Raw genomic sequence first — 25,486 nt, forward strand, 5'->3', positions numbered from 1 at the left:
ATGCCTACAAAACCCTAACAAATATTAATAAATTACAATACTAAAGGTTAAATTCAAACTAAAGGCTAGCATATATGCTAAACTTATAGTCTTTGGTTATAGTATTATATTATGATCACATACAAAATAAATAAAAATTATTTAATGATACAGAAACTGTATTTTTGTAAATATTTTAAAATATATGCCAGAGAAGAATATATTGCTTAATGCTTTGATTAGTAGAAAATATAGTGTTTTTCAGAATGCATAAATTACACATTTACAAAAGATTATCCTTAATGTTTGGAAAATTATCATTTTTCCAATTTCTTAATGATTCTTTCAGCCATGTTTGCATGTCCAGTAAAACCATAGTTCCTTATAGACAGTCCAATTCTAAAGTTTTGGTATATAATTTAACACAATTACCATATTTAATTAAAAGCCAATGTACAATTCTATTAAATGAAACCACCTTAATCTAAAGTCCTTCAATAATGTTTTTAAGGATATGTAGCCATTGATGGAGCATTATAATCAAAAATTCTAATTCTTTAATACAAGTTTGATATATCCCAGTAATATCAAATGTATACATTTTCTTGAGGCTTTGATAATGATATGTTTATAGGTTTATCTTCTGTTATGGATCCCATCAAATATGATAACAAGTTTGAAATAAGGGGGGGAGAACTATCCACACTGCTGTACTCTCTGCCAGCTGTAACTTCTGAATGCTCTTTAAAGGTAGTCCCATGTAAAGTGCATTACAATAGTCCAGCCATGAGATGACTAGGGACTGAATTACTGAGCGAAGGGTGGTTCGGGAAAGGCCACAACTGGCACACAACCCAAAGTTGTACAAATGCTCTCCTAGCCGCGACTGCCACCTGTTCCTTGAACTGCAGTTGTGAGTCCGGGAGAAATTCAAAGTTACAGACCAGTTCCTTCTGAGGCAGTGCCACCCCATCCAGAGTCAAAATTGACAGTCCCAAATCCCAGAGCCCTGTGTACCCAAAGCCATTCGATCTTACCAGAGTTCAGTCAAAGCCTTTGTCCCCCTTCCAGGCCCCCACAGACTCCAGGCACCGCAAAATGGCAGCCACAGCATCACTTGATCACCAAGAGTACAAATATAGAGTTGGGTGTCATCAGCATACAATATATATCTCAACTTATGGTGACCGATGATCGCACCCAGCCCTAAGCCCTGCGGTACACCACAGAATAGTGGCCAAGGGCTGGACCTCTAATTTGCTATAAATACCAATTGGGACCTGCAACAGAGAAAGGAGCCAAACCAGTGCAGAACTGCGCTACCTAGCCCCAGTCCCTGCAGCCGGCTCAAAAGGATACCATGGCAGATGGCATCAAAAGCTGCTGAAAGGTCAAGGAGATCAGGGATGATTATATCACCCATATCTCGCTCTGGCCAGAGATCATCAACAAGCATGATTAATACTGTTTCCATCCGATAACCAGGCCTGAATCCTGACTGTAAGGGGTCCAGATAATCCATTTTATCCAGGACCCTCTGCAGCTGCCAGGTCACCACCTTTTCCACAACCTTCCCTAAGAATGGGAGGTTGGAAACTGGATGAAAATTGTCCAGGCAGGTGGGATCCAGTGATGGCTTTTTAAGGAGGAACAAACCAAGGCTTGCTTTAAGTAAAAGACATCCCAAAATGTCCCCTCCCTTCAGTGATGTCTGGACACACCCACTAGACACCATCCTGGAGACTTCCATAATCCAGGAGGGACAAGGATCTAACTGATAGGTGGTGGCACTGACAGCATCAATGGCCCTGTCCTCTGCATTGGGGCCAAACAAATCAAATCATTCCCAGATAACAGGACAAAATCTACCCCCGCCCCCCGAGTATCTCACATGGACTTTCCATGTATGGAGTCCAACTGGGAATGAATCTGAGCCACTTTGTCCATCAGGTGCTGAACAAACTCCTCTGCAAAAGGTTGCCCAAACCGCCTTACCTAGGAGGGAATCGGCAACCCGAAACAGGGCCTCTGGGCGGCACTTTGAGAACACAATAAGAGTAGAGAAATACTGCTGTTTTGCTGCTCTTAACACCATAAAGTAGGCCTTAATAGCGGCTCTAAATTATGTCTGGTGGGAGTCATCCCTTGTCTTTCTCTAGCAGCACTCTAGGCCCTTTTCTGTAGCTCCTCTGTAAACCATGGGGAAGGTTGGGAGCGATGACTCAAGAGAGGCCACATGGGCGCAATCCTGTCCAAAGTCGCAGCTGCCCTTAAATTCCAGGCCACTGCCATAGCTTCAGCAGGACTGTACAGCAACATTTCCAGGATATCCCCTAGTTCCCTCTGGAACCCTTCAGGTTCCTGGGGGTGGAACCTCAAGGACACCAAGGTGTGCTCTAACTATGACAAGGGGGGTAAACTTACATCCCCCACCAAATCATGTTGCTGTTGCTCCGACAAAAGGATAAACACTGGTGTGTAGTCGCTGTCCTGAGTCAGGCCAGTTACAATCTGATATAGGCCCATGGTCACCATGGTGGCCATGAACTCCTGGGCTTCTTTTGAGGCCTCATCCAGGGATGGCAGAATGAAGTCCCCCCACAATCATAAATCTGAGAAAATCCACCACCAGCCCCGAGACGGCCTCCAACTTTGATGGTAATTAAAATTACCATCCCAACTTCCGCCTAAATTTTCTAATAAACTGCTTACCTGCTCCCTCTGGGAAAGTATGACCTGGGAATTCTACAGTGTCTCTAGAACTGTGATTTACAGTTATCAGCTGAGGTCAGTTTCAAAGTTTTGTCTTTCTTGTTGTCATTTTAATAAATGCAAGATGTTGACAAGAATTATAATCAAGAGTCCATTATCAAGCTTTTTTTTTTTTTTTAAATGGCTTTTAAGCAAATAGTGCCAAAAGTCATTAAAAACTTTGAAATTTCTTCAGCTCAGATTCAAAAATTAAAAGAAGAAATTAAAAAGAAATTCTTAAAAGAAATTAAGAAATTCTTTACAGGAGTTTTTGGAGAGTCATTTTTTAGAAATAGATCAAAAATTTGATGAAATAGAGAAAGAGATGTTGGATTTTAAGGAAGTGGTGGAAGAGCAGAAGAGGGAAATGAAAATGGTAAAGGATGCAATTGCGCAAATATTAAGCTCTTGTATTCAGATGAAGGATGATCTGGCAGAAATTAATAAAGCTAATTTAGAAATGCAAAGGAAAATAGAGGAAATTCAAAAAAATCAAAACAATTGGAATTTAGATAATAAGATGGAAGATATACAGGCAAAGGTAGATAGGGCAGATGAAGAAAGAGTAATATTACAATATAGATTAATGGAATATGCTATAAGGGTGAGGGGTTTGAAGCAAAATAGGAAGGAAAATTTAAAAGAGATTTTTACGCAAGCCTTTGCTCAGATAAAGGGTGTGGAGCCGGAAGATTTTGAGATTAATATTGAAAGAATTTATCGTGTTAATTCTTGGTGGGCAAGACAAAATAGAGTACCGAGGGATGTGGTTATTTATTTTACATCTAAAAAGGTTAGGTATGAAATTTTGCAAGCCTTTTATAAAAATAAATTTCAAATATTGGGGCAAGATATAAAAATGATGAAGGAAATTCCTCCTAAAATGTTAAGAAAGAGAAGAGAATTTGCTTTCTTAGTAGATGAGTGTAAGAAACATCAGATATATTTTAGATGGGAAGTTCCAATGGGTTTGTCAGTGAATTTTAGAGGTAGAAAGTACTTTCTTAATTCAGTTATGAAAGCGAGACATTTTTATATTAATGTTTTAAAGAGTGGGAATCCTTTGTTGTTAGATGCTAAGTTAATTGGTTTGGAAATGATGGAAAATAGAATGGGAGAGGGGAGGAATGTTTAAGATGTGAATATGATGATTATGGTTAATTTTTGGAATTGATTTGTTTAGGATATAAATTATAGGATTTTTGTTATTTGCTATTCGTATGGTATAAATCTATGGGATGATATTATTCAATTGTGAAGGATTGAAAGTGAAATTTATGAATTTAGATAATGTGGATGTAATGATTTTAATTGCTTACTGTTATATTGTGGATGAATACTATATTTGAGAGATTTTATTTGAAATGATATTTGATTGGTGGAGTAGTATTGGAAGATTGGATATTAAATCTTATGACAATTGAAGAAATATATACCGTATATACTCGAGTATAAGCCGAGTTTTTCAGCACGTTTTTTGTGCTGAAAAGCGGCCCCCTCGGCTTATACTCGAGTCTACGTCTCGATGTACTTTTAAAAGATACTGTATTTTTGATAGATGTCCAGCAGGGGGCGCTGCATAATAAAAATGAGCGCCGAACATTTTGCACTTTTCCACTTTTATTGTTTTTCGTTCAAATAAATATTCATGTTATTTTACTTGGCTCTATCTTTATTTTTTACATTGACCAGTAGCTGCCTCATTTCCCACCCTAGGCTTATACTCGAGTCAATAGTTTTTCCCAGTTTTTTGTGGTAAAATTAGGTACCTCGGCTTATATTCGGGTTGGCTTATACTCGAGTATAAGCCGAGTTTTTCAGCACGCTTTTGTGCTGAAAAGCGGCCCCCTCGGCTTATACTCGAGTCTACGTCTCGATGTACTTTTAAAAGATACTGTATTTTTGATAGATGTCCAGCAGGGGGCGCTGCATAATAAAAATGAGCGCCGAACATTTTGCACTTTTCCACTTTTATTGTTTTTCGTTCAAATAAATATTCATGTTATTTTACTTGGCTCTATCTTTATTTTTTACATTGACCAGTAGCTGCCTCATTTCCCACCCTAGGCTTATACTCGAGTCAATAGTTTTTCCCAGTTTTTTGTGGTAAAATTAGGTACCTCGGCTTATATTCGGGTTGGCTTATACTCGAGTATATACGGGTAAGTGATGAAAATTTGAATTTGAGAAGCTGGATTGTAAACTAAGAAATGGACTTATGAAATTTGAAGGAATATACAAGTGGCTGAAAAAAAATTGAACTTTAGAAGATGGACTAATTTTTAAAATGGACTGTAAGAAGAACGGACATTAAATGTTATGGCAATTGAAGAAATATATAAGTGATAAAAATTTGAGTTTGAGAAGATGGACAGTAATTTGAGAAATGGACTTATGAAATTTGAAGGAATATACAAGTGGAAAAAAAAATTGAATTTGAGAAGATGGATTAATTTTAAAATTGGACTGTAAGAAGAAGTAATATGTGAAGTTGGTATTGCTTCTCTTCTTTTCCTTTTTTTTATTATTCTTTCCTATCTTTTTATTTTTATTGTAAGGGGATCTAAAGTTTTAAATTTTTAAAGGTGGGAGGATATGTATATTTTGTATACGTTAGTTTGTGATTGTTGGTCATAATACCCGGTATTTGCTCTGGGAAGTCTGGGGGAGAAGGGGAGAGGGGGAAAAATGATACATGGATTGATTATTAATGTACAGTAATTTTTGAAGATATGAAATTAAAATTTTTTAAATGATATTGGGGATGCTCGACTGCCATTTCAGGAAGAAAAGGAGAGAGGAGTAGAAGGAGGGAAGAAAGTAGGTAGGAATGAGTAGAGAAGGAGGAGGGGAATAAGAAGGTTAGATAGGGTGGAAGAAGGGAGGATTGGAGAAGGAGGAGAGGAAGTAGTAAAGTGAAGGAGATGAGGATGGATGGGAAAGTAGTAGAGGGTAGAGAGGGTGGTTGTGAAGAAAGGAAGTGGCAATCGGGCAGGCCTGAATCAGTAATAAATAAAAATTAATGATTAATGATGGATAATAGTTTGTACATAAATATGATGTTGGAAAATGGAAATAAAAATTATTTATTTAAAAAAAAAGAATTATAATCAAGAGTGATTGCATTTCCTAAGTCCAGATAGTTTGAGCTTACATTATTCATTTTTTTAAAAATGATCATGTAACAGTTTTAGATAAGTATGCATTCTGTAAGCACTTACACAATCAACCTTTTATCATTTAGATATATAAGAAGAAAGAAGAACCACTAGAATTTTTTTTTCTATCTCCCATTCTTCCTGAATTTGGCTTTCTGTGCTAGCTATGAAAGATTAGATCTTTCAAGATAATAAAATCTGCAACAATGGGTTTGAATCTCTCAAGAATATGATTAAAAAATGACATTTGGGAGAAAATTCTATTTTTTCTGCTTTTTTTTTTTTAATTCAAAAAGTTTTACAAAATTTCCCCCCCTTTCCCCCCTCCCCTCCCCCTCCCTTCAGAACCCCCCTCCCCCCCGACTTCCCGGAACGAGCACAAGGTATAGTTAAAAATAAAACAAACATATGCTAAAAAAATTTCATCCCAACTTAATTATACCCCTAGAATCATCAATTCCTAACTTCCCCCGAAAACAATCAAAAATAATACATCATAATCATTCAAAAACAGTCTGGTAACTCTTAGTCTGATATCTACGTTGAATATAGTCAATCCATTTTTTCCATTCCTTTAAGTATCTTTCTTGCGTATTGTCTTTCAAAAAGACTGATATCTTCGCCATCTCAGCCAAATTGGCAACCTTCAATATCCATTCTTCTATTGTAGGTACTTCTTTTTTCTTCCAATATTGTCCTATTAGTAATCTTGCTGCTGTTATTAGATTTAAAATCAATTTAGTCTCAATTACTGTACAATCCGTAATAATTCCCAACAGAAAAAATTGCGGCAGGAACTTTATCTTCTTTTTCAAAACATTTTGTAAAATCCACCAAATTTTTATCCAAAAGGCCTTTATATCCTTACAAGTCCACCAAATGTGAAAATATGTAGCATCATCACAATTACATCTCCAACATTTTGCTTGCATATCTGGATACATACATGATAATTTCTTAGGATCTAAATAATAAATAAATAAGGATCTAAATAAATAAATAAAACTTTATAAAAATTTTCCCTCAGATTCTGTGCCTGCGTGAATTTAACATTTCTAACCCAAATTTTTTCCCAAGTTTCCAATAATATTGGCTCCTGAAAATTTTGTGCCCACTTTATCATACAGTCCTTTACCAAGTCCCTTTCAGAATCTATTTCAAGTAACACCTTATACAATCTCTTTATATGCTCCTGAGGCTGATTTCTAATTTGCTTTACCAAATTTCCCTCGTTCTGCTCTATACCAGTTTTCTGATCTTCCTTCCATCTAGCACGTAATTGCTCATATTGAAACCAAGTATAATTTTTCCCTTCTTCTTTTAGTACGTGCAGAGATTTTAATTGCAAATTACCTCTTTCAGTATACAAAAGATCTTTATATGTAATCATTTCCTGTTTCTGTTCTATATTTATATTCTCTATTAAATGTCTAGGACTTGCCTATATAGGAACCTTATAATTTAGTTTATAAGAGTATTTTTTCCAAACACGCAGAAGAGCAGTTCTTAGCACATGATTTTTAAAGGCCTTATCCACTTTTTTGTCATAAATTAAATATGCATGCCATCCATATAACAAGTCATAACCTTCTATATTCAAAATTCTTTCCTCCGTTAAATTAAACCAATCACTTATTGCAGAGAGAGCAGCTGCTTCATAGTATAATTTAAAATTGGGCATTTTTAAACCTCCCCTTTCCCGAGAATCTTGAATTATTTTCATTTTAACCCTAGCTTTTTTACCTTCCCATATAAATTTGTTAATTCCCTTCTGCCATTCCTCAAGATTCTTATCTTTCTTAATTATTGGTATCATCTGAAAGAGGAATAAAAATCTAGGTAAAACATTCATTTTAATAGCAGCAATTCTCCCCAGCAAAGATAATTGCAATTTTTTCCAAACAATCAACTCCTTCTGAACTTTTTGCCATAAAACCTCATAGTTATTCTTATACAATTTCACATTTGACGATGTAATATAAACCCCTAAGTATTTAACCTTCTTTACAATTTCAAATCCTGTTATTTCCTCTAGTTTTTCTTTCTGTTGTCTGGCCATATTTTTTATTATCACTTTTGTCTTTTTCTGATTTACCTTAAACCCTGAAACCTTCCCATATTGATCAATTATTTCCAACAAAGATTTACTAGAATTTATAGGGTTTGTTAAAGTAATCACCAGGTCATCTGCAAAAGCTCTTAGCTTATATTCATGTTGTCTAACTCTAATTCCCTCTATCTCCTTTACTTCTCATATTTTATCCAATAATGGTTCTAGAGTTAAAATAAACAATAATGGTGATAAAGGACATCCCTGTCTTGTTCCTTTCGCAATCTTAAAAGGTTCTGTTAAGCTACCATTGATTATAATCTGTGCTGTTTGCTCTCCATAAATTGCCCTAATTATTCTTGTAAAACCATCTCCAAATTGCATCTTTTCTATTAATTTAAATAAAAAATCCCAATGCAATCGATCAAAAGCTTTCTCTGCATCGAGAAAAATAAATGCTGCTGGAATAAAATTTTTCTTTTCTAAATACTCCAGTAAATTAACAATCTGCCTAACATTATTCCTCATCTGTCTCCCTTTTATAAATCCAGATTGATCATTATGAATTCTTCGCTGCAAAATCAACATTAATCTATTAGCTATTATTTTAACAAAAATCTTATAATCATTATTTAAAAGTGAGATTGGCCTATAGTTTCCAGGTTTAGAACAATCCTGTTCCTCTTTTGGTATCAATGAAATAAAAGAGGTTCTCCATGAGGGGGGAATTCCCCCTCCTAATTGTATCTGATTAAATAATTCCTTAAGTGGACCTAACATCTCATCCTGTAAATTCCTATAATAACTAACTGTGAGCCCATCCGTACCAGGAGTTTTCCCCATTTTTAATTGTTTAATTACCAAAATAATTTCTTCAGAGGTTATAGGCCGATTCAGTTCATCCATTTGTTCTAAAGTTAAATTTTTAACCTTATATTCCTTCAAATAATTATCAATATTCCTGTTCAATATATTATCTTTAAGATATAAATTTGTATAATATTCTAAAAAAGCTTTTTTAATTTTATCCTGTTGATATCTCTCTTTGCCTTTATATTCTATTTTTTCTATAGTACGTTGTTTTTGTTTTTTCCTTAAGGTGTATGCTAACCACCTACCAGGTCTATTTGCATTACAAAAAGTATTATGTTTGGCATACTGTATATTTGTTGCCACCTGATCAGCCATTATCATATTAAATTGATTCTGTAATAACTTTATTGCATCTTTAAGTTTTTGATCATGCGGGTTATGTATTAATAATTGTTGCTTCTTATAAATTTCCTCTTCTAGACACCTACGCTGTCTTTGTTGCTTATTTCTCTGTCTATTATTAATATATATAAATACACCTCTCATAAAAGCTTTACTGGCGTCCCAAACCATTTCTTTCGATGTTTCGTTATTCAAATTATAATCAAAAAATTCTTTCATCTGCTTTTTACATTGATTTACATTATCCTGATATCTAAACAAATTTTCATTTAATCTCCAAGTTCTTCTACCTTCTTTTCCATATTGCAATTCCACCCAAACAGGACTATGGTCAGACAAACATCTTGGAAATATCTTAGTTTTCTTCACCATAAAAAGCAAATCATTAGAAATTAAAATAAAATCAATACGTGAGAAGGATTGATGCCTATCAGAGAAAAAAGTATAGTCTCTTTCCTCCAAATTTCATACATCTCTCAACTTGAAATCTTCTATCATGTCAAAAAAGGATTTAGGCAGCTTTGCATGTGCAGGTATCTTCTTAGAAAAAATTATCTTGTCCTTTCGTGTATCTATTACTCCATTCCAATCTCCCAATATAATACACGATTTATAATCCCATAGAATCAACTTATCATACAACATTCTATAAAAATTTTCTTGTTGCTGATTGGGTGCATATATACCAAACAAAAGGGTCCTTTTTGTTTCTATTGTAAGTTCAATAGCAATATATCTTCCGTGAATATCTGCCTCTATTAACTTGGCTGGTATATCTTTTCTCAAATAAACCACTATGCCATGTTTTTTCTCCAAAGCTGAAGCAACAAAATTTTTACCTAACTTTAAGTTTATTAAGTACTTTTGATCTGATAGTTTAATATGCGTTTCTTGTAAGCAAATCACATCATTTTTAAATTGTTTCAAATAATGAAATATTTTTCTTCTCTTCTGAGCTGAATTCAAACCATTGACATTCCAGGTCAAGATTTTATTTGCCATTACTGGCCTGCTGAAGCTTTTGAGCGATCAGCTGAAGATTGTCCTCCCGTGTCTTCGGCCGTGCTCCTCCCACCGCTTCTGTAGCAGAATCCTGAACTTTACTTTGAGTTTGTTGCTCCTTTTCTTTACGCTTAAGGACTCCCCTCGCCAGTCTTTGTTCTTGTGGTTGTTCCTCAGATGGTAACATCACTGGAATCACCTCAGCTTCCACACCCATTTGAGTCTCTTGAATTCTTTTTTCTATTATTTCTACTTCAAGTTTCAGCACGGTAGAAAGAAAATCTTTGGCCTTAAGCACTGTATCAATACGATATCTCCTTCCTTGATAATACACTGTCAAACCAATTGGAACCTCCCATCTAAATTGAATCTGATATTTCTTAAGTTCTTGTGTAAAAAATGTAAAGTCCTTTCTATCCCTTAACATCTTGGGAGGAATCTCTTTCAAAACCTTCAGCTCCTGTTCTCCTATTTTCAAGTTTTTCTGAAACGCAACTTGCAAAATTTGATTTCTCACTGTTCTTTTCAAAAAATAAACCACAATGTCTCTAGGAAGTTTCTTCTGCCTAGCAATCCAGGAATTAACTCTATAAATTTTGTCAATTTGATAAGCAACCTCTTGTGGATCAAGTTCAATAAGTTCAGCCAGAGCTTCTGATAATTTTTTTTTTAAATCTTCCCCTTTCTCCTCATTCAAGCCCCTAATTCTCAGAGCTCCTTCCATCATTCTATACTGCATCACCACCACTTGATCTTCATTTTTGTCCAATTTGATTTGCATTCCCCCCATTCTATTTTCTATTTGCTGATTTGACTGAGCAATTTCTTGCACCTCCTCCTCCACCACCTCCAGTCTTTTTGCCAAACCTTGGAAAGCCATCAAAATATCTTCTCTTATTTTTTTATTATTCTCTTTTATTTCTTCTCTTATTTTCTCATTATTATCCATAATCTCCTTAAACCTTTCTTCAAACACTTTCCCTTGCTCTTTAATCAAATCTTCTAAAGCTGGTTCAGAACCCCTTCTACCCCCAGTCTTTGGTGGTTTAGTAGCCATTTCAGTTTGTTTTTTTTAAAATTCACAAAATAAAAATCTAGAGACTTCTCTTTTCCCCTTTAAGTATAGGAGAGCTCCCTTCACTTCATTAAAATCCACACATAACGTTTCTTAGCTTCTTAGTTACACAGGCTGTTTACAATTCCATTCTTCACTTTCACTTCCTTTCAGGCGCCATCTTAAACAGTCAGTTAAAACAAAGGAAAAAAAGTTTCTCTTTTTAAAAGGGTAGAAGTCAGGAAATCAAAAATACTTGCAATCCAGTAGTTGTTCACTCATGCTTATTCCGTCTGCTTATAGAAATCCATAAAGATAAGACAATTAGCAGAGATGGACACTTTCTTCTTTTCCTGCTGTTGCAGGAGCGCACTGAAGTCGGAGCTTGTGGCAGGGTGATTTATGGGACTCGACCCTCAGGGCTCTGTTTAATAAAAAACAAAGCCCCTGGGGAGGTCTACCACACCCCCGCAGCTCTTATCTTTTCCCTTTCATCCAGGGAAAGAGATCAAAGCCGGCTTTTTCTGGCTTTTACGATGTTCAATACGGAGCCCCTTAATTAGGAACTCAGCAAAGAACGTGGCGCCACCGGAAGCCTTATTTTTTTTTCCTGCTTTTTGATGTGCTACTTGAATAATTTTTTGAATACTCTGCTAGTGAGGGTTGGAGAATTCCTTCATTCCACAATTCAAAGCACCTTTAGCAAACACAAGATATCTGTCCATAATTATTACTCCATACTGAATCTTCAAGCTTCTAAAGATTCTCACAATTATTATAGTGGAAGTTAACAGGAATTATTCTGTGTAATATTGAGATACTTCAAGTAGTTAAAATCTGGAATGGACTGTATTAGAATGAAAATCCACACATCAATTCTATGGTGTCTACCTTTGTTTTTATTCCACGTCAAAAAGCAGAATTTAGATGGTTATAGCAGTCACTTCAGTTACACCTGCTGTGAAGACTCAGCTGGCTGGGGGATGATAGCTGATGAGGATCACCAGCTAGAACACTTCAACATAGAAACATTGACATGCAGGCAGGAACACTAATTAAAGGGGGAATATCAACACTTCTTAATCATTGTATCAATGTTCAGACTTCTGGACTTTGTGCATAGTGAGAATAGCCCTTGCATAGAACCACCATAGATTATTGCCTGTTACAATGCTATTGTAATGTTACAATGCAGTATATTGCAATTCCAAACCTTGTGAGAATTGGGATTTCAGTTATGGGAGAGAACCTCAACCTACCCGTTTATTCCTTAATCTCTGGGTTTGTCTGAAAGTCAGTTACAGATCTAAAATGAATCTTTTTCACTTTATGCTAATACAATAGCAGTACATTTTTGGCAATGAAATAGAATCTTTGCTTTCATTTGGTTCCTGAACCAGGTATTCACCATTTCTAGCCTTCTGGGTTTATGTTCTAGCTTTGTCTTAAATTTTGATACATTGTCCAAGGTTGAGGTTTTGCTGAGCTTCTTGCTGGTTAGTTTATCTTTTCTCTGGTTAGTTTATCTTTTCTCTTGAGATCAGCTACCCAACGTTTTCTTTTTGATAATCTTAATGCATCTCAATTTTGGGTGAGTTTCCCGAAGGTATCTTATAGGAGTTGAAGAATCTGTTGCTAGGATTAATTCCAATCTATTTTGTATGAATGTTGCTTTGAGACAATATACATTGTCTCAATGTATATTGTATACAATACAATGTATACAATTTTCATGTCTCTTTCTCAGTGTAGTATTAATGTAATATCACTTTCTCCACTGGGGGATTATTAGATTGTGTATAGTGGTGGCCTGCTGCTGGTTCAGACCGGTTTAGGCAAACCGGTAGTTCTGACCAGCAGCTGGCCCCACCCACTTGCCCTGGCACTATCACATCTTATATCACCGGTTTTTCAATGCTGCACGCATGTGCTCACATTTTCGGTTCCAGATGAACCAGTTGTTACAACCGGCAGCAGACCACCACTGATTGTGTATGTGATAGTTATGCATCTAGCTTAATCAGAAGAAAACTAGAGTTACAAATATGCAAGAATATTCTAATTTTTTTGACAGATTCAATTGGACATATTGTATCAAAATATTACATTATTCTTAGGAAACTTTTTCTACTGAAACATTTTATTTCTTAGATCTTCTATAGTTCTATATTTTATATCAGCAATTTCCATTTTTTGGGTGCCAGGGATCAGTTCTGTGGAAGGCATTTTTTTTGCGGACCAGGGGTGTGTGGTTTCACATACTGTCTGAATCCCACACGTACACAGATGGGGCTTCACTTGCTTGTGCGGCCTGATTCCTGGTGGGACTCTGACTGGTAGGGCTGTGGAGGGGGGTAGGGAATCCCTGTTTTACATAATTCCTTAAAACAACAGTTTTCTGTTATGTCTGATGCTAGTTTATCCCATGTATTATATCAGTTCTGTTAGTTTGTATTCTGTTATATTGCAATTTAACTTGGTTACATTGGTACATTATGGGAAACTTGTTAACAAATGGGTTAGTTATGCCTTTTCAAGAATTGCAGTACTATAGATAAACAAAATAGATGCTCAGCTTGCAAATAGTGTTTCTCCTGTAACATCTAATGTTTTACCTTTTGATTAGGAACCATAAAGCAGACCATCTTTTATGTGCAATTTCATAAAGTGTAGTTAGCTATATCAACAAGATTAATATAAGATTAAGATTGCAGCCAAGGTAAAGCTAATTGCCAGAATTGGCTATTTATTATAATTAAAAAATAATTTAGTTTCAAAAACATAACTCTAGTAAAATATATAAAAGTGCCTTTTACATTCCATCTTATCTATAATTCATAGATTATGCATAGTTTGCATGACTCTATATTCTTTCTCTATTGTCTATATAAGTATGATTAAAAATGTTAGCTTAACTAGTAAATTCTCCCTTACCTTGTTTGAAAATGATAGAATCCTGTGTCACAAATGGCTCTGAGTCCCAAACCATCTTTTAAAATTCCCATTAATCTTGACTCTTGTCTCATTAATGTTAATAATTCAGAGACAATCCTCAATGTGTAAGAAAGCACTGATAAAGGGGTAGGAATGAAAGCTACCCTCTGAACTCCTCCCTTTCACAGAATGAGGCTAAGCTGCTTCTTTTCTGTTTCTGTGAACTTGTATAATAACATTTTGTTTGTTGCTGTTTTTTTAAAATCTGTGGAACTGATTGCTGTCTAAATGGCAGCTGTTTTTTAGGGAATAAATTTAGCTCTGTAAATATTGATCTGATATTTGTATATATTGCTTCCTCATTTCAAGCAATGAAGCAGCTCCCTCAGATCTTAAACCTCTACTATTTTCTCCACTTCTAGGAAACAAAGCAATAAAATGTGTGCATAGAAAGGCATGGGTATGTTGGTTTTACATCGGGGTGAAATGCTCCCGGTTTGCACCGGCTCGCCCGATTAGGTAGCGATGGCAGCTGCTGGTTCGGAGGACCAGTAGGAAAAAACCCTGGCCCAGCCCCCCTGCCTCTGCTGAGCCGCACCATCAGCAGAGGTTGTTTTTTTTACTTTTAAAAGTTTTTCTTCAGCCAAAAACATGCCTTTAGAAGTAAAAAAAAACAAAACACCTCTGATGATCGCGGGGCTGAGTAGAGATCATCAGAACACTTTAAAAGTTTTTTTTAAAAAAACCTCTTCAGCCAAAGGGGAAAAAAGGAAAAAGTGGGGGGGGGCTTTAAAAGGCTCCTCTGGCCATCCCAGCTGAGTTCCTCATCACCAGAACCTTAAAAAACATGTTTTCTACATGTTAAAACAATTATTTTAAGAGGTTCTGGGCTGCTATGAGGGAACTTCAGCTATGAGGGAACTAAAGTCAGAGGAGCTGACTTTAAAACTTTTTTTTCTCTGGCGATCCCAGAGGAGTTTCCTGATCCTAGCAGGCTTTTAAACTCACTTTTTAACAGCCCCCACTTACAAGAGCCCCCACCCATGCCCACCCAATGCACCCTCCTCACTTACCTATAATTACTGCATACTGCTCCTTTCGGGCTGGCAACACTATGCTTACTTCAGCTACTGATTACAGTCTGCTTTGACTTCCTGCTTTGCTGAATGAGGAACTCTGGGATTTGAAGTCCACAAACCAAAAGCTACTAAAGTTGGAGACCCCCTGATCTAAAAAAATAAATAAAAATAATAAAATAAAATATTTGTGCAGCTTTCTGAAATTTGGTGTGTTTCTGTAGTGTTTCACTCTAACTACACAAACACACAAAAGCTCACAAAGCTGTATGTGGCATTTTGTGTGTGTGTGAGTCAGTTGTGTTGTGTGTGTGTAAAGTGTGAAGGTGTGAGGTTCCTGCTTGTTGCAGGGGCCATTTTGTGTGAAGTGCAGCTGCTTATACATTGTGTGTGAGTCAGTTGTGTTGTGTTGTGTTGTGTGTATGTAAAGTGTGAAAGTTGGTTTTTGGTATCTCTTATAGTTTTGTATACTTTATTATTTTTATTATTTATTGTTATTGGCCACGCCCACCCAGTCATCTGACCACCAAGCCATGCCCACCAATTAAGCCACGCCCACAGAACCTGTAGGGAAAATTTTTAGATTTCACCCCTGTTTTAGATTTCACCCCTGTTTTATATTGGGGGCTTTCCAATATTCCAACACTGCCTGATCCTACCAATAAAAAAAATGTTTTGTTATTTTGCCTTTTCCTCCTTCACAAATTTTCAATGCTAGAAAGAAAAAGTGCTGAAAACATTTACAAATGGAAAGGTTTTGACTGGTTCCTCTGAATGAAGCATAGCAATTAAAGAGGGGGGTGTCTCCTTTTGAAATATCTTAGTCCTAGCTGAATGTTATAAGAGGGGTGCCTTAAAAAAGAATGGAAGTCTTGACAAACGTACCTAATGTTTGTTGTTAATTCTTCTTTTCATATATGCTGCCCATCCAGACTCACATTTTGACATAGTTTTTGGGAAACATGGCATCTTTCAAATAAATAGATTTGACACAAGAACCTCTGCTTGCTAAACTTAATTAAAGGAGATAGAAGTGGATGGTTTAGTATTCTGCTCTTTGTTGTCACTCTTTCTTTCACATTGCAAGAAAGCTTTCCATGTTGTACTTCCAGTAATACAGTTTCAAAAAGCAAATGCTTTGTTAGGATCTGCATTTAATTTTTTTAATGATCTGCTTGAATACATGTGCACAGTTTCTCAGCGATATACATTGGAAAACCTTTAGAAATGGAAATCAATTAAAGAAAACCTCTCAGGTCATCACTGTATTACATTGTTGCCTGAAATTAACTATGAGCTGTGCCAAACTGACACTTTCACCTGAAATTAACTATGAGCTGTGCCAAACTGACACTTTCACATGAGACCAGAATGACGTATTGATCATGTGTGTTTACTGTTTTCCATAAGATAATCATAACTATTAAACCATGGAAGCTGATAGGAAACAGAAATGCTGCTACTTCCTCTGTGTTGCAATAAAACAAATGTTTGATGAGGAAATGTTGACATCAATGAAAAAATGTTGAAATTATCTTTGTAATTAAACGATGTTGCAGACAATTACTTTGTTCCCATTTTTCATATAATGGGCTGGGGTGATGGCCCGCATGCCCACAGAGAGGGCTCTGAGTGCCACCTTTGGCACGCGTGCCATAGGTTCACCACCACTGTCTTAAGCCAATACACATCTTATGGCACGCTTTATGTTACCCCTCATTAAAAGGCATCTGTAAATCAAGGTCGACTCATAGTGATTACATTGATGAACCATGTAGTTTTTTGGCTGCAGTACAGGTTGTCCTGGACTTACAACCATTCCTTTAGTGACAGTTCAAAGTTACAATGGCATTGAAAAAAGAAATTTATGCCAATCCTCACACTTTATAACTATCCCCAAGGTCACATGAGCAAAATTCAGGTGCTTGACACCAGGGTATATTTATTACAGTTGCACTGTTTTGGACCTTCCCAGCAGACTTCCAACAAGCAAAGTCAATGGGCAATGCTGGATTTGTTTAATGACCATGTGATTCATTTAATAACTAGTGATTTACACAAAAAATTGTGTAAAATCAGACAATGCAAACTTAACAACTGCCTTGCTTAGCAATTGAAATTTTGGTCCCAATTGTGATTATAAGTGAGGAATACCCATATAGCGGTGGCTTGCTGTAGTCTTCTTCTTAGCACTTAGACTTATATTCTGCTCTATAGTGCTGTACAGTCCTCTCTAAGCAGTTTACAGTGTCATCATATTGTCCCCAACAATCTGAGTTGTTATTTTACCAATCTCAGAGAGATGGAAAGCTGAGTCAACCTTGAGCCGGTGAGAATTGAACTGCTGGCAGTCAGCAGAATTAGCCTGCAATGTAACCACTACACTACCATGGGTCATTAGTTTAAAACATAGTTCTGATGTTTCTGAAATAATATTTTAGTAGTAACCTGTCCTAACCCTTCAAGTCAAAGGTGTTGGCCAAGTGCCCATATGCTTCTATGACCTTATAGGGGACAGATGAATAGATTTCCAAACAAATAATTGTGGTGCAACATCCCATTTTTTTCTCTGCTTCATTGCGTAAAAACAACCTTTGTGGTCTTTGTGGGACTAACAGCATGGCATTTTGTGGCATATATATAAAATATGCCCCTAAATTTATTAGTTATTTTTTTCAGGTAAAATGTTGATATATTTAGTAATATTTAAAAGTCATACATAGAATAAGTAAGAAGTGTTTAGAAGAAAATGGCAACCAGTTCAAAAATGTCATGTAATTTATATCCTTTTCTAAAGGGTCTAACTTTGGTACATAGTATATATACTGTATATACACAAACATGCACACACACATAAATATATAACAAAAATAAGGTGGATGAGAAGCCTGCACTTATATTCCCATGTGCCACTTTATGAAGCATAGATTTCTGATTGCAATGAGGCTATAAATGGGATAAGATGCTCTCAACCTGCTGCCTAAAGTGTGACAGCCAAATAATAGCGCCAGGACACTAATCACTTCATCTTATTGCTGCATGTACAAATCTAGCCTTAGTCCTACTACAGTCAAATCCTCATTGAAATTCAGTCATTCAATCATGTAATAATTGCTTTGATCGTTTCAAACAGTAACTTTCAAGAATCAAAATACTTGAACGAGAACTTTCAACATTAACAAATTAAACTGATAAATGATTCTATACTACATACTATATTTTCCTTGTCTTGCATCCTTAGAAAGATTTCCCATTTTGCAGAACTGTCCTCTCATTAGCCAAATTGTCCTGGACATTGTCTCATAAATAGTTTAAGGGTATTAATAGTATTAATATATTAGTACTATTAATAGTAGTATACTATTAATATACTATTAATAGTATTAATATATATTTTTTATAGGTTCTTCTAGATCAAATACATCAGAAGCCTTGAAGGCAAATCATACTGTGTGTCAGATCTGTGTATCTGCCATTCTTCGTGGAAGAAGGGGGGGATTTGGAGTGTCACATTTAGTTCTTTTCCTAAGTATCCAATTTCTTGCCTGATCCTCTTTGTATAAACTTTACCCTGATTTATAACCATTGCCTGATGCCAGGAATCCCTGAAAAAATCTCACACCTCGGAAAAAGGGGGGAACGAGTGGATTGTAAAATGACTTTGAGAAACTCTTTGTATCTGTTTCTCAGAGAGGCTGATGGAATTTGTGTTCACACCTGCAGATTGGCTGGTATCCACATTGGAAGGTGGGCAGGGGTTCCTAATTTCCTTTATCCTGAACTGCATGCCCTGAGGGACCCCAGAGCCTGCTTTGAGTTTTGGCTTGCTTTCCTCCCTTTCAATAAAATATTCCTTTTGAAATACAAAGTTCTCAAGAGTTTGTACTTTCTTGGAAGGGAAGGAGAAGCTGGCCCTTAAAGCGTGTGAAGAAAAAATAAATGTTGGAGAAGCAGCCTTCCATGTGCAGTCTAATATAGCCTTCCACCTTGAATTGTAATATAAGCCAAATAATATTAAACTGTTGGGTGTTTCTGCACCTGAAATGGAAGCTGTACTGTTCAAATTTCTGCTTCAGATAATAATAATACTTTTGTCCAATCGGCTTTCTAGTATAATACATCAACAGGTCCATCAAAAAGTACTGAATGTGGAAAAATAAGATGTAGAGGAAAAGGACTTCTGAAGAAAGTCTTGCTCAGTGGGAGCCATTTAAAAACAACATTTTTTGTAAAAGAGCTATTTTCTAGGGAATGTTGCATGGATGAAACATGGATTTGACTCATAACTTTCCAAGCCACATTACAAGGGGCAGAGAAGTTTAAGTATTTATTTATTTATTTATTTATTTATTTATTTATTTATTTATTTATTTATTTATTTATTTATTTATTTATTTATTTATTTTGTGAATCATTCATGGAGCTAAAGCTGAACCTTGGCATATTTACAAAATCTGTACCATTCTCTGTCTTTTCTAGAATAGTAGGAAGTTCTTTGAGAAACCTGAATACATTTTTAATATCTTATCTTTGCAGGTCAGCTACTTCGGTTGAAAATGTTTCGAGAGGATCATGGGTCTTGGATGACAATGTTTTTCAGCACCATACTTTTTCTCTTCATCTTTTCTCATATCTACAATCTATGTCTTCTTATGGCAGGTGACATGAGGTAGGCTGTAGCTTTCTGATATTCCTTTTGTTAATTATAACTCATTGATTAGAATTTTATAAATAGATAAATATGTAAGTTTTATAAAAGGGAACTAATGAAATCATATCCTTCCAAGTATAAAATACTTAATAACTATAGAAGAAAAATTCCAACCACTACTGATGATTTTAAATATCTGTTAATAGCTGGAGCAGTGAAGAATTGGATAATAAGTAAGAACACACAGTTATAGCTAATTGGTTAAAGAAAGCCGGGCACTGCATGAGGGAATCTGAGCTGTAATTGGTTGCTATGAGAGTAAAGGGGGGAGTTTCCTTGTTTCCTGTCTTTTTTCCTCTGTGTGCCTTGTGTGCTCTCTGTGATTTAACTCATGATGTTCCTGCTGTGTTGATTTACCTGTCGATGATCCTTTTTTGCTTATCTTATTTACTGTAAATATATTTATTTATATAAAACCACTGGCTCATGTCAGTGTCTCTGACTCCATTTGGACACTGGCTACACAATTCCCTGACAGGTTATGGGCCCTGAAGAGCCAGTAGTATTTTTCTGAGGTAAAAGTTTCTTTGTGAGCCTGAGGAAGGTTGAGGACTGTTGGCCTATAAAGACAGCATAATGTTATCCCTTACAGGAATTGGAAAAGGATTTCCGGTAGCTCGTCTTAATGAGACAACTTATCTCTCTCATTTATCATTTTTATTTTATTATATAAAATACAAAGAAGAAAAGAAAATAGGAAATTAAGGGAGGGAAATGGAGTGGAGAAAAGGAATCATGGCTAACTGAACACACACCCAGAGACAGATCTCCAAAGGATTTTTCCCTGGGGTGTGGCTGTTCTGCCTTCTAACTGAAGGAACTGGCATCCGATCAGCTTTTATGATCTATCCAGCCAGGATGTGTCAAAGAACTTTCCCTCGGAACTCTTCAATACAGCTGTAAATTGGCAGATGGTTTCTGGGGTTGAAATCTGAAGCTATCTGCATGCCAAAAGCTGGGAGGGCAGGGGCTGCAATCTGTTCGGTATTGAAAGCCGTAGTTTTGAAATTCACCTTTCAAACAGACAGTAAGTTATGCTTTTCTCTTCTTAATCATCTTCAACAACTATTATTCTTCCTTAAATCAACTTAAAAGAGGCTCTTTCTAGCAACAGCCTGCTATACCTTTTTGAAGACTCACACCATTTTAGGGATCTCTTTTTGTCTCAAAGAAGAAGGAAGAAGGCTGTTAAAGCAAGCCAAATAAGGAAGTATGCTGAGAAAAAAAGAAAAAGCTGATGGAGAAAGATGAAGATTGAAAGCTGTGATTTTAGTTTACTATTGTAGCAACTGGTAGTTTACTTTTCTTAGCTGTGGATGGCTAAAATCTTCTGATTCTGATTAAAAGAGGAAGCCAAAATGGTGGAGCAAAGTATTAGAGATACATTTGAAAGGTCTCTAAGTAAAATATACCAATTTGTTGACCAGCTGTTCTCTGATGATAAAAAATCTTCTCATATTACTTCTGAGATGCAAACATTTGAAAAATGTTACCAAACTGCTGAGGCAACTTCACAAGTAGCTGAAAATGCAGAGGGGTTTATTACAGTTTTGGAAGAACTGGATATTAACTTTAACTACTATGGTTCAAATGTAAACCTTTCAAAACAACTGAAAGAAGAGCATTGAGGAAAAAAAACAAATTTGGGACTTTTTCTTTAAGGACATTAACAAGGTTGAGGATCTCGTGATAAAAAAAAATAGAATAGAATAGAATAGAATAGAATAGAATAGAATAGAATAGGATAGAATAGAATAGAATAGAGGTTTTTATTGGCCAAGTGTGATTGGACACACAAGGAATTTGTCTTGGTGCATATGCTCTCAGTGTACATAAAAAGACAAGGTACAACATTCTCCGTTATGGTGGAGACAGCAGTCAGAGTGAGCGGGTGGAGCTCCTCTGTTCAGATTGGATAACTGAGTCTGTTGAAGCTGAAAGTCCCGCCCCTTGCTGCTGGGAACCCCAGATTTTGACTCAGTTGTTCAGCCTGGACGGTTGCGTTGTGGATTTCTCCCTGCCTGACTTGCAGGATACATACTTGTGATCTCCCTGCCTGACTTGCAGGATACATACTTGTGATCTCCCTGCCTGACTTGCAGGATACATACTTGTGAGTAACATTTTTCTTAATTTTTCTCCACTGGCTGCAGAAGTGATTATTACTTCTGCTTCAATCCTGTTGAGCTGCAGGCGTTCCAGGATATTTTTGGTGGGGTTTTTAGCGCCTCCGAAGCCAGCAGGGATTGGATGAGTGGAGTTATTCACTCCCAGTATCGTTGGGGCAGCTTCTAGCACTGCCGAGGGCTTGCTGGGCGGTATAGAAATTGTTTGGATTAGTTTGCCGCCCGGCTTTAATTATGATCGCTGAGGAATTTGGTTTCCGCTCCCACAGGGTAGCCTGCAATTTACCCAGCCCTCCGTCTCCTATTTCGTGCGATCTGATTTTTCCCGCCCAAAACAGTTTAAATGGATCGCTTATTGCAGCTGCGGAAGGAGACGCTTAGAGCTTAGTGCTCACTCCGCCCCTCCCCTATCCAAACTCCGGCGGCCATTTTGAGCACATTTGGAGTGAGTCTTCAGAAGATTAGTCCTGAAGTTTACATTAGGCGGAGTTAGGGGCTAATTTGGGTGTGGAGCTTTGTGCTCTCATTATTTCAGCTGCAGTTCTCCTCCAGTTTGGACTTTAATAGTCAGTTTCTCCCTCTCTCTATTGGCGGCCGCCATTTTGAGCACATTTGGAGTGAGTCTTCAGAAGATTAGTCCTGAAGTTTACATTAGGCGGAGTTAGGGGCTAATTTGGGTGTGGAGCTTTGTGCTCTCATTATTTCAGCTGCAGTTCTCCTCCAGTTTGGACTTTAATAGTCAGTTTCTCCCTCTCTCTATTGGCGGCCGCCATTTTGAATTTTTTTAAAAAAAGAGGAGAAGTGATTCTTTGGCCTTATTGAGGTCTAGAAACTTAATATTTCATCATGCCTAAGGCCTTGGCAAAATCCAACAAACACCAGGGGTCTCCATTGCCGGAGGAGCAAGGTCCATCAGGAGGGGTCTCTCCCAAGGCCCCTATTGCAAAGTGCAGCCGTGCTTCCAAGCAGAAAACCAAGGCCCCACCTACTTCAGGCCGCAGTAAGTCGTCTAAAGCATCTCTGAGGGATGATAAGAGAATATGTAGTAGGGCAGTCTCTAATTTACCCTCTTCTTCAATGGCCAATCCAGAACCCAGTACTTCTGCTGGGTCTCTTATTCGAGAGGGTATTATTTCTACCTCTCCTGGTCAAGCTTCCTTACAATGTTGCCTAGTGGATATTCCTACAGACGCATTATGGGGGGGATCCCTTCCTCCAGTTTCTCATACAGTTGATGCACCAGTTATTGAGTCTCCTGAGGAGTTTTCTCAGATAGTTCCTTCTACTGCAACCCACGTTGTTGGTCAGGGGGCAGAGCCTCTTTTGCCTGTTTCGCCACATATTCAGGCAATCATTGAACAGACGATTCAAAGGACCCTTTTATCGGGCATGCAGATATCTGAGAGGGCTTCCTTGTCCCATTCAAGGCTATCAGTGAGGGAGGAGGATCCTGAAGAGGAGGAAATGCAGTCACAGCTGGGTACAGTCTCGCCTACCCACTCAGTAACTAGCCATCCCTCTCTTTTGGAGGGATTAGAAAGGGGATACCCTGACCTGTCTGAAGATGAAGGGTTATTACCTGACCAGCCGGCATTTACTGGTCTTTTTCCTCCTAGTCTTTTTAAGTCCTTGCTTTTCAAGGCAAAGAATGTGGCTCAATTGAGTTCTTCCTCGGATCAACCTGTGGCATCATCCTCCAAGGGTGCATCTGACATTCTTTTTTCTGAACCTGACCGAGTTCCGGATTCTATTCCAGCACCCCCACTTTTCATGGATGTAATCAAATGCCAGTGGACAGCCCCTGGTTCTTCTACGGTTCCTTCCTCAGCAGACAAACGTTTCTTCAATGTGGATCCCAAATTAGCTTCAGCTCTACAGACACCCACTGTAGATGGTCCAGTTGCAGCTCTGGCATCTTCCTCATCCATTCCGGGCCAGCCTGAAGAGAACCTTCGTCCAGAGGATAGACGGGCGGAGCAAGTCCTGCAGAGAGCTCATCTAGGTGCAGCTTGGGCAATCCGGTCGGCTTCTTCAGCATCTTTCTTTAATAGGTCCACCTTGTTGTGGCTCAGACAATTACAGGATAAACTTCCAGCAGAGGATACTCGTATCCACCAGGATCTGAATAAGATAATTGCAGCTGTTCAATTTTCGGATGCCACTTTACATGCCATACGCTTTGTTTCCAAATCCATGGCTTCAGCTTTGACGGCTCGACGCTTACTCTGGCTTAGACATTGGCAGGCGGATGCCCGCCACAAATGGAGGCTGGCATCGGCTCCTTCGCAGGGGAGCTACTTTTGGTGCTGCGTTGGACCCTCTATTGGTCGAGACTAAAGACAAAAGAAAGATATTACCTTCAGTCTATCGCAGAGGAAGCCAGATTTACTCCTTTCTCGTCAATCTTCCTGTCGAGGTTCTGAATGGGGGGCTGGTTCTTCCAAGTTCCAGGGGTCCTGGGCTCCTAGACAAAGAGGAGGTCATGATAGAGTTTCACGGGGTAGGCCCTTTCCTTCCAAGCGGCCCTTTCGTGGAGGAGGAAGTCGTCCATTCCGGCGTCATCGATAGGTGCATTGCTAGTCCTCCCATAGGGGGCAGGTTAGCCCATTTTGCGGATCAATGGGAGTTCACTACTTCTGATAATTGGGTTAAGAATACAATTCGATACGGTTTGTCTCTGGAATTTATTTCCTTTCCAAAAGATTTTTTCATTCGCTGTCCGGTATCTAGGAACAGGGATAAACGGGTCCATATGGCGGCAGCAGTTAAGCATTTAATGGAGATTAGGGCTATTCAACCAGTTCCCGTAAGGCAAAGGGGACATGGGTTTTATTCTCTTTTGTTCCTAGTTCCCAAATCTTCGGGGGGCTGGAGGCCCATTTTAGACCTCAAGAGACTAAATCGTTTTATTGTTTATCATAAGTTTAAAATGCACTCTCTTCGTTCGATTCTAGATGGCGTTCGGAAGGGCGACTTCCTCACTTCCATAGACCTCACTGAAGCTTATCTTCATATCCCTATTTTCCCGGATCATAGGAAGTTTCTCGGTTTTGTTATAAGGGGTTCACTATCAATATAGGGCACTGCCCTTTGGGTTGTCTTCTGCCCGAGGGTTTTCACCAAGATCTTGGCTGCTATGGCAGCTCATCTTAGGTCCATACCTATTCGACTTTATTGTTATTTGGATGATATTTTAATTTTATCATCGTCAGAGTCAATGGCCAGAAGGATTTACAGATTGTAGTTCAGACTCTTTCTTTACATGGCTTCTCTATTAATATAGAGAAAAGTCATTTGACCCCCTCAACCTGTTTACTTCACTTAGGAGCAAATATTGATTCCATATTAGGTAGAGTCTCTTTATCTCAGGAGAGACAGAGTAGTTTAAGATCTTTAGCTGGTTCTTTAATAAAGGAAAGCAGAGTTTCCT

The 25,486-nt window shown here is 37.5% G+C and overlaps 1 protein-coding gene across 1 annotated transcript in view; it reads left to right on the forward strand.

The window, feature by feature from the left end:
- The window catches only part of TMEM117 (transmembrane protein 117), a 476,640-nt gene that overhangs the window by 82,205 nt on the left and 368,949 nt on the right, over window positions 1-25,486 (forward strand). Inside the window, exon 3 of the mRNA XM_058190221.1 lies at window positions 19,756-19,888. Within this exon, the coding sequence (XP_058046204.1) occupies window positions 19,756-19,888 (133 nt within the window). The remainder of the gene's footprint in view (window positions 1-19,755; window positions 19,889-25,486) is intronic.

Source organism: Ahaetulla prasina, chromosome 7, assembly GCF_028640845.1.
Source record: "Ahaetulla prasina isolate Xishuangbanna chromosome 7, ASM2864084v1, whole genome shotgun sequence".
Lineage (NCBI taxonomy): Eukaryota > Metazoa > Chordata > Lepidosauria > Squamata > Colubridae > Ahaetulla > Ahaetulla prasina.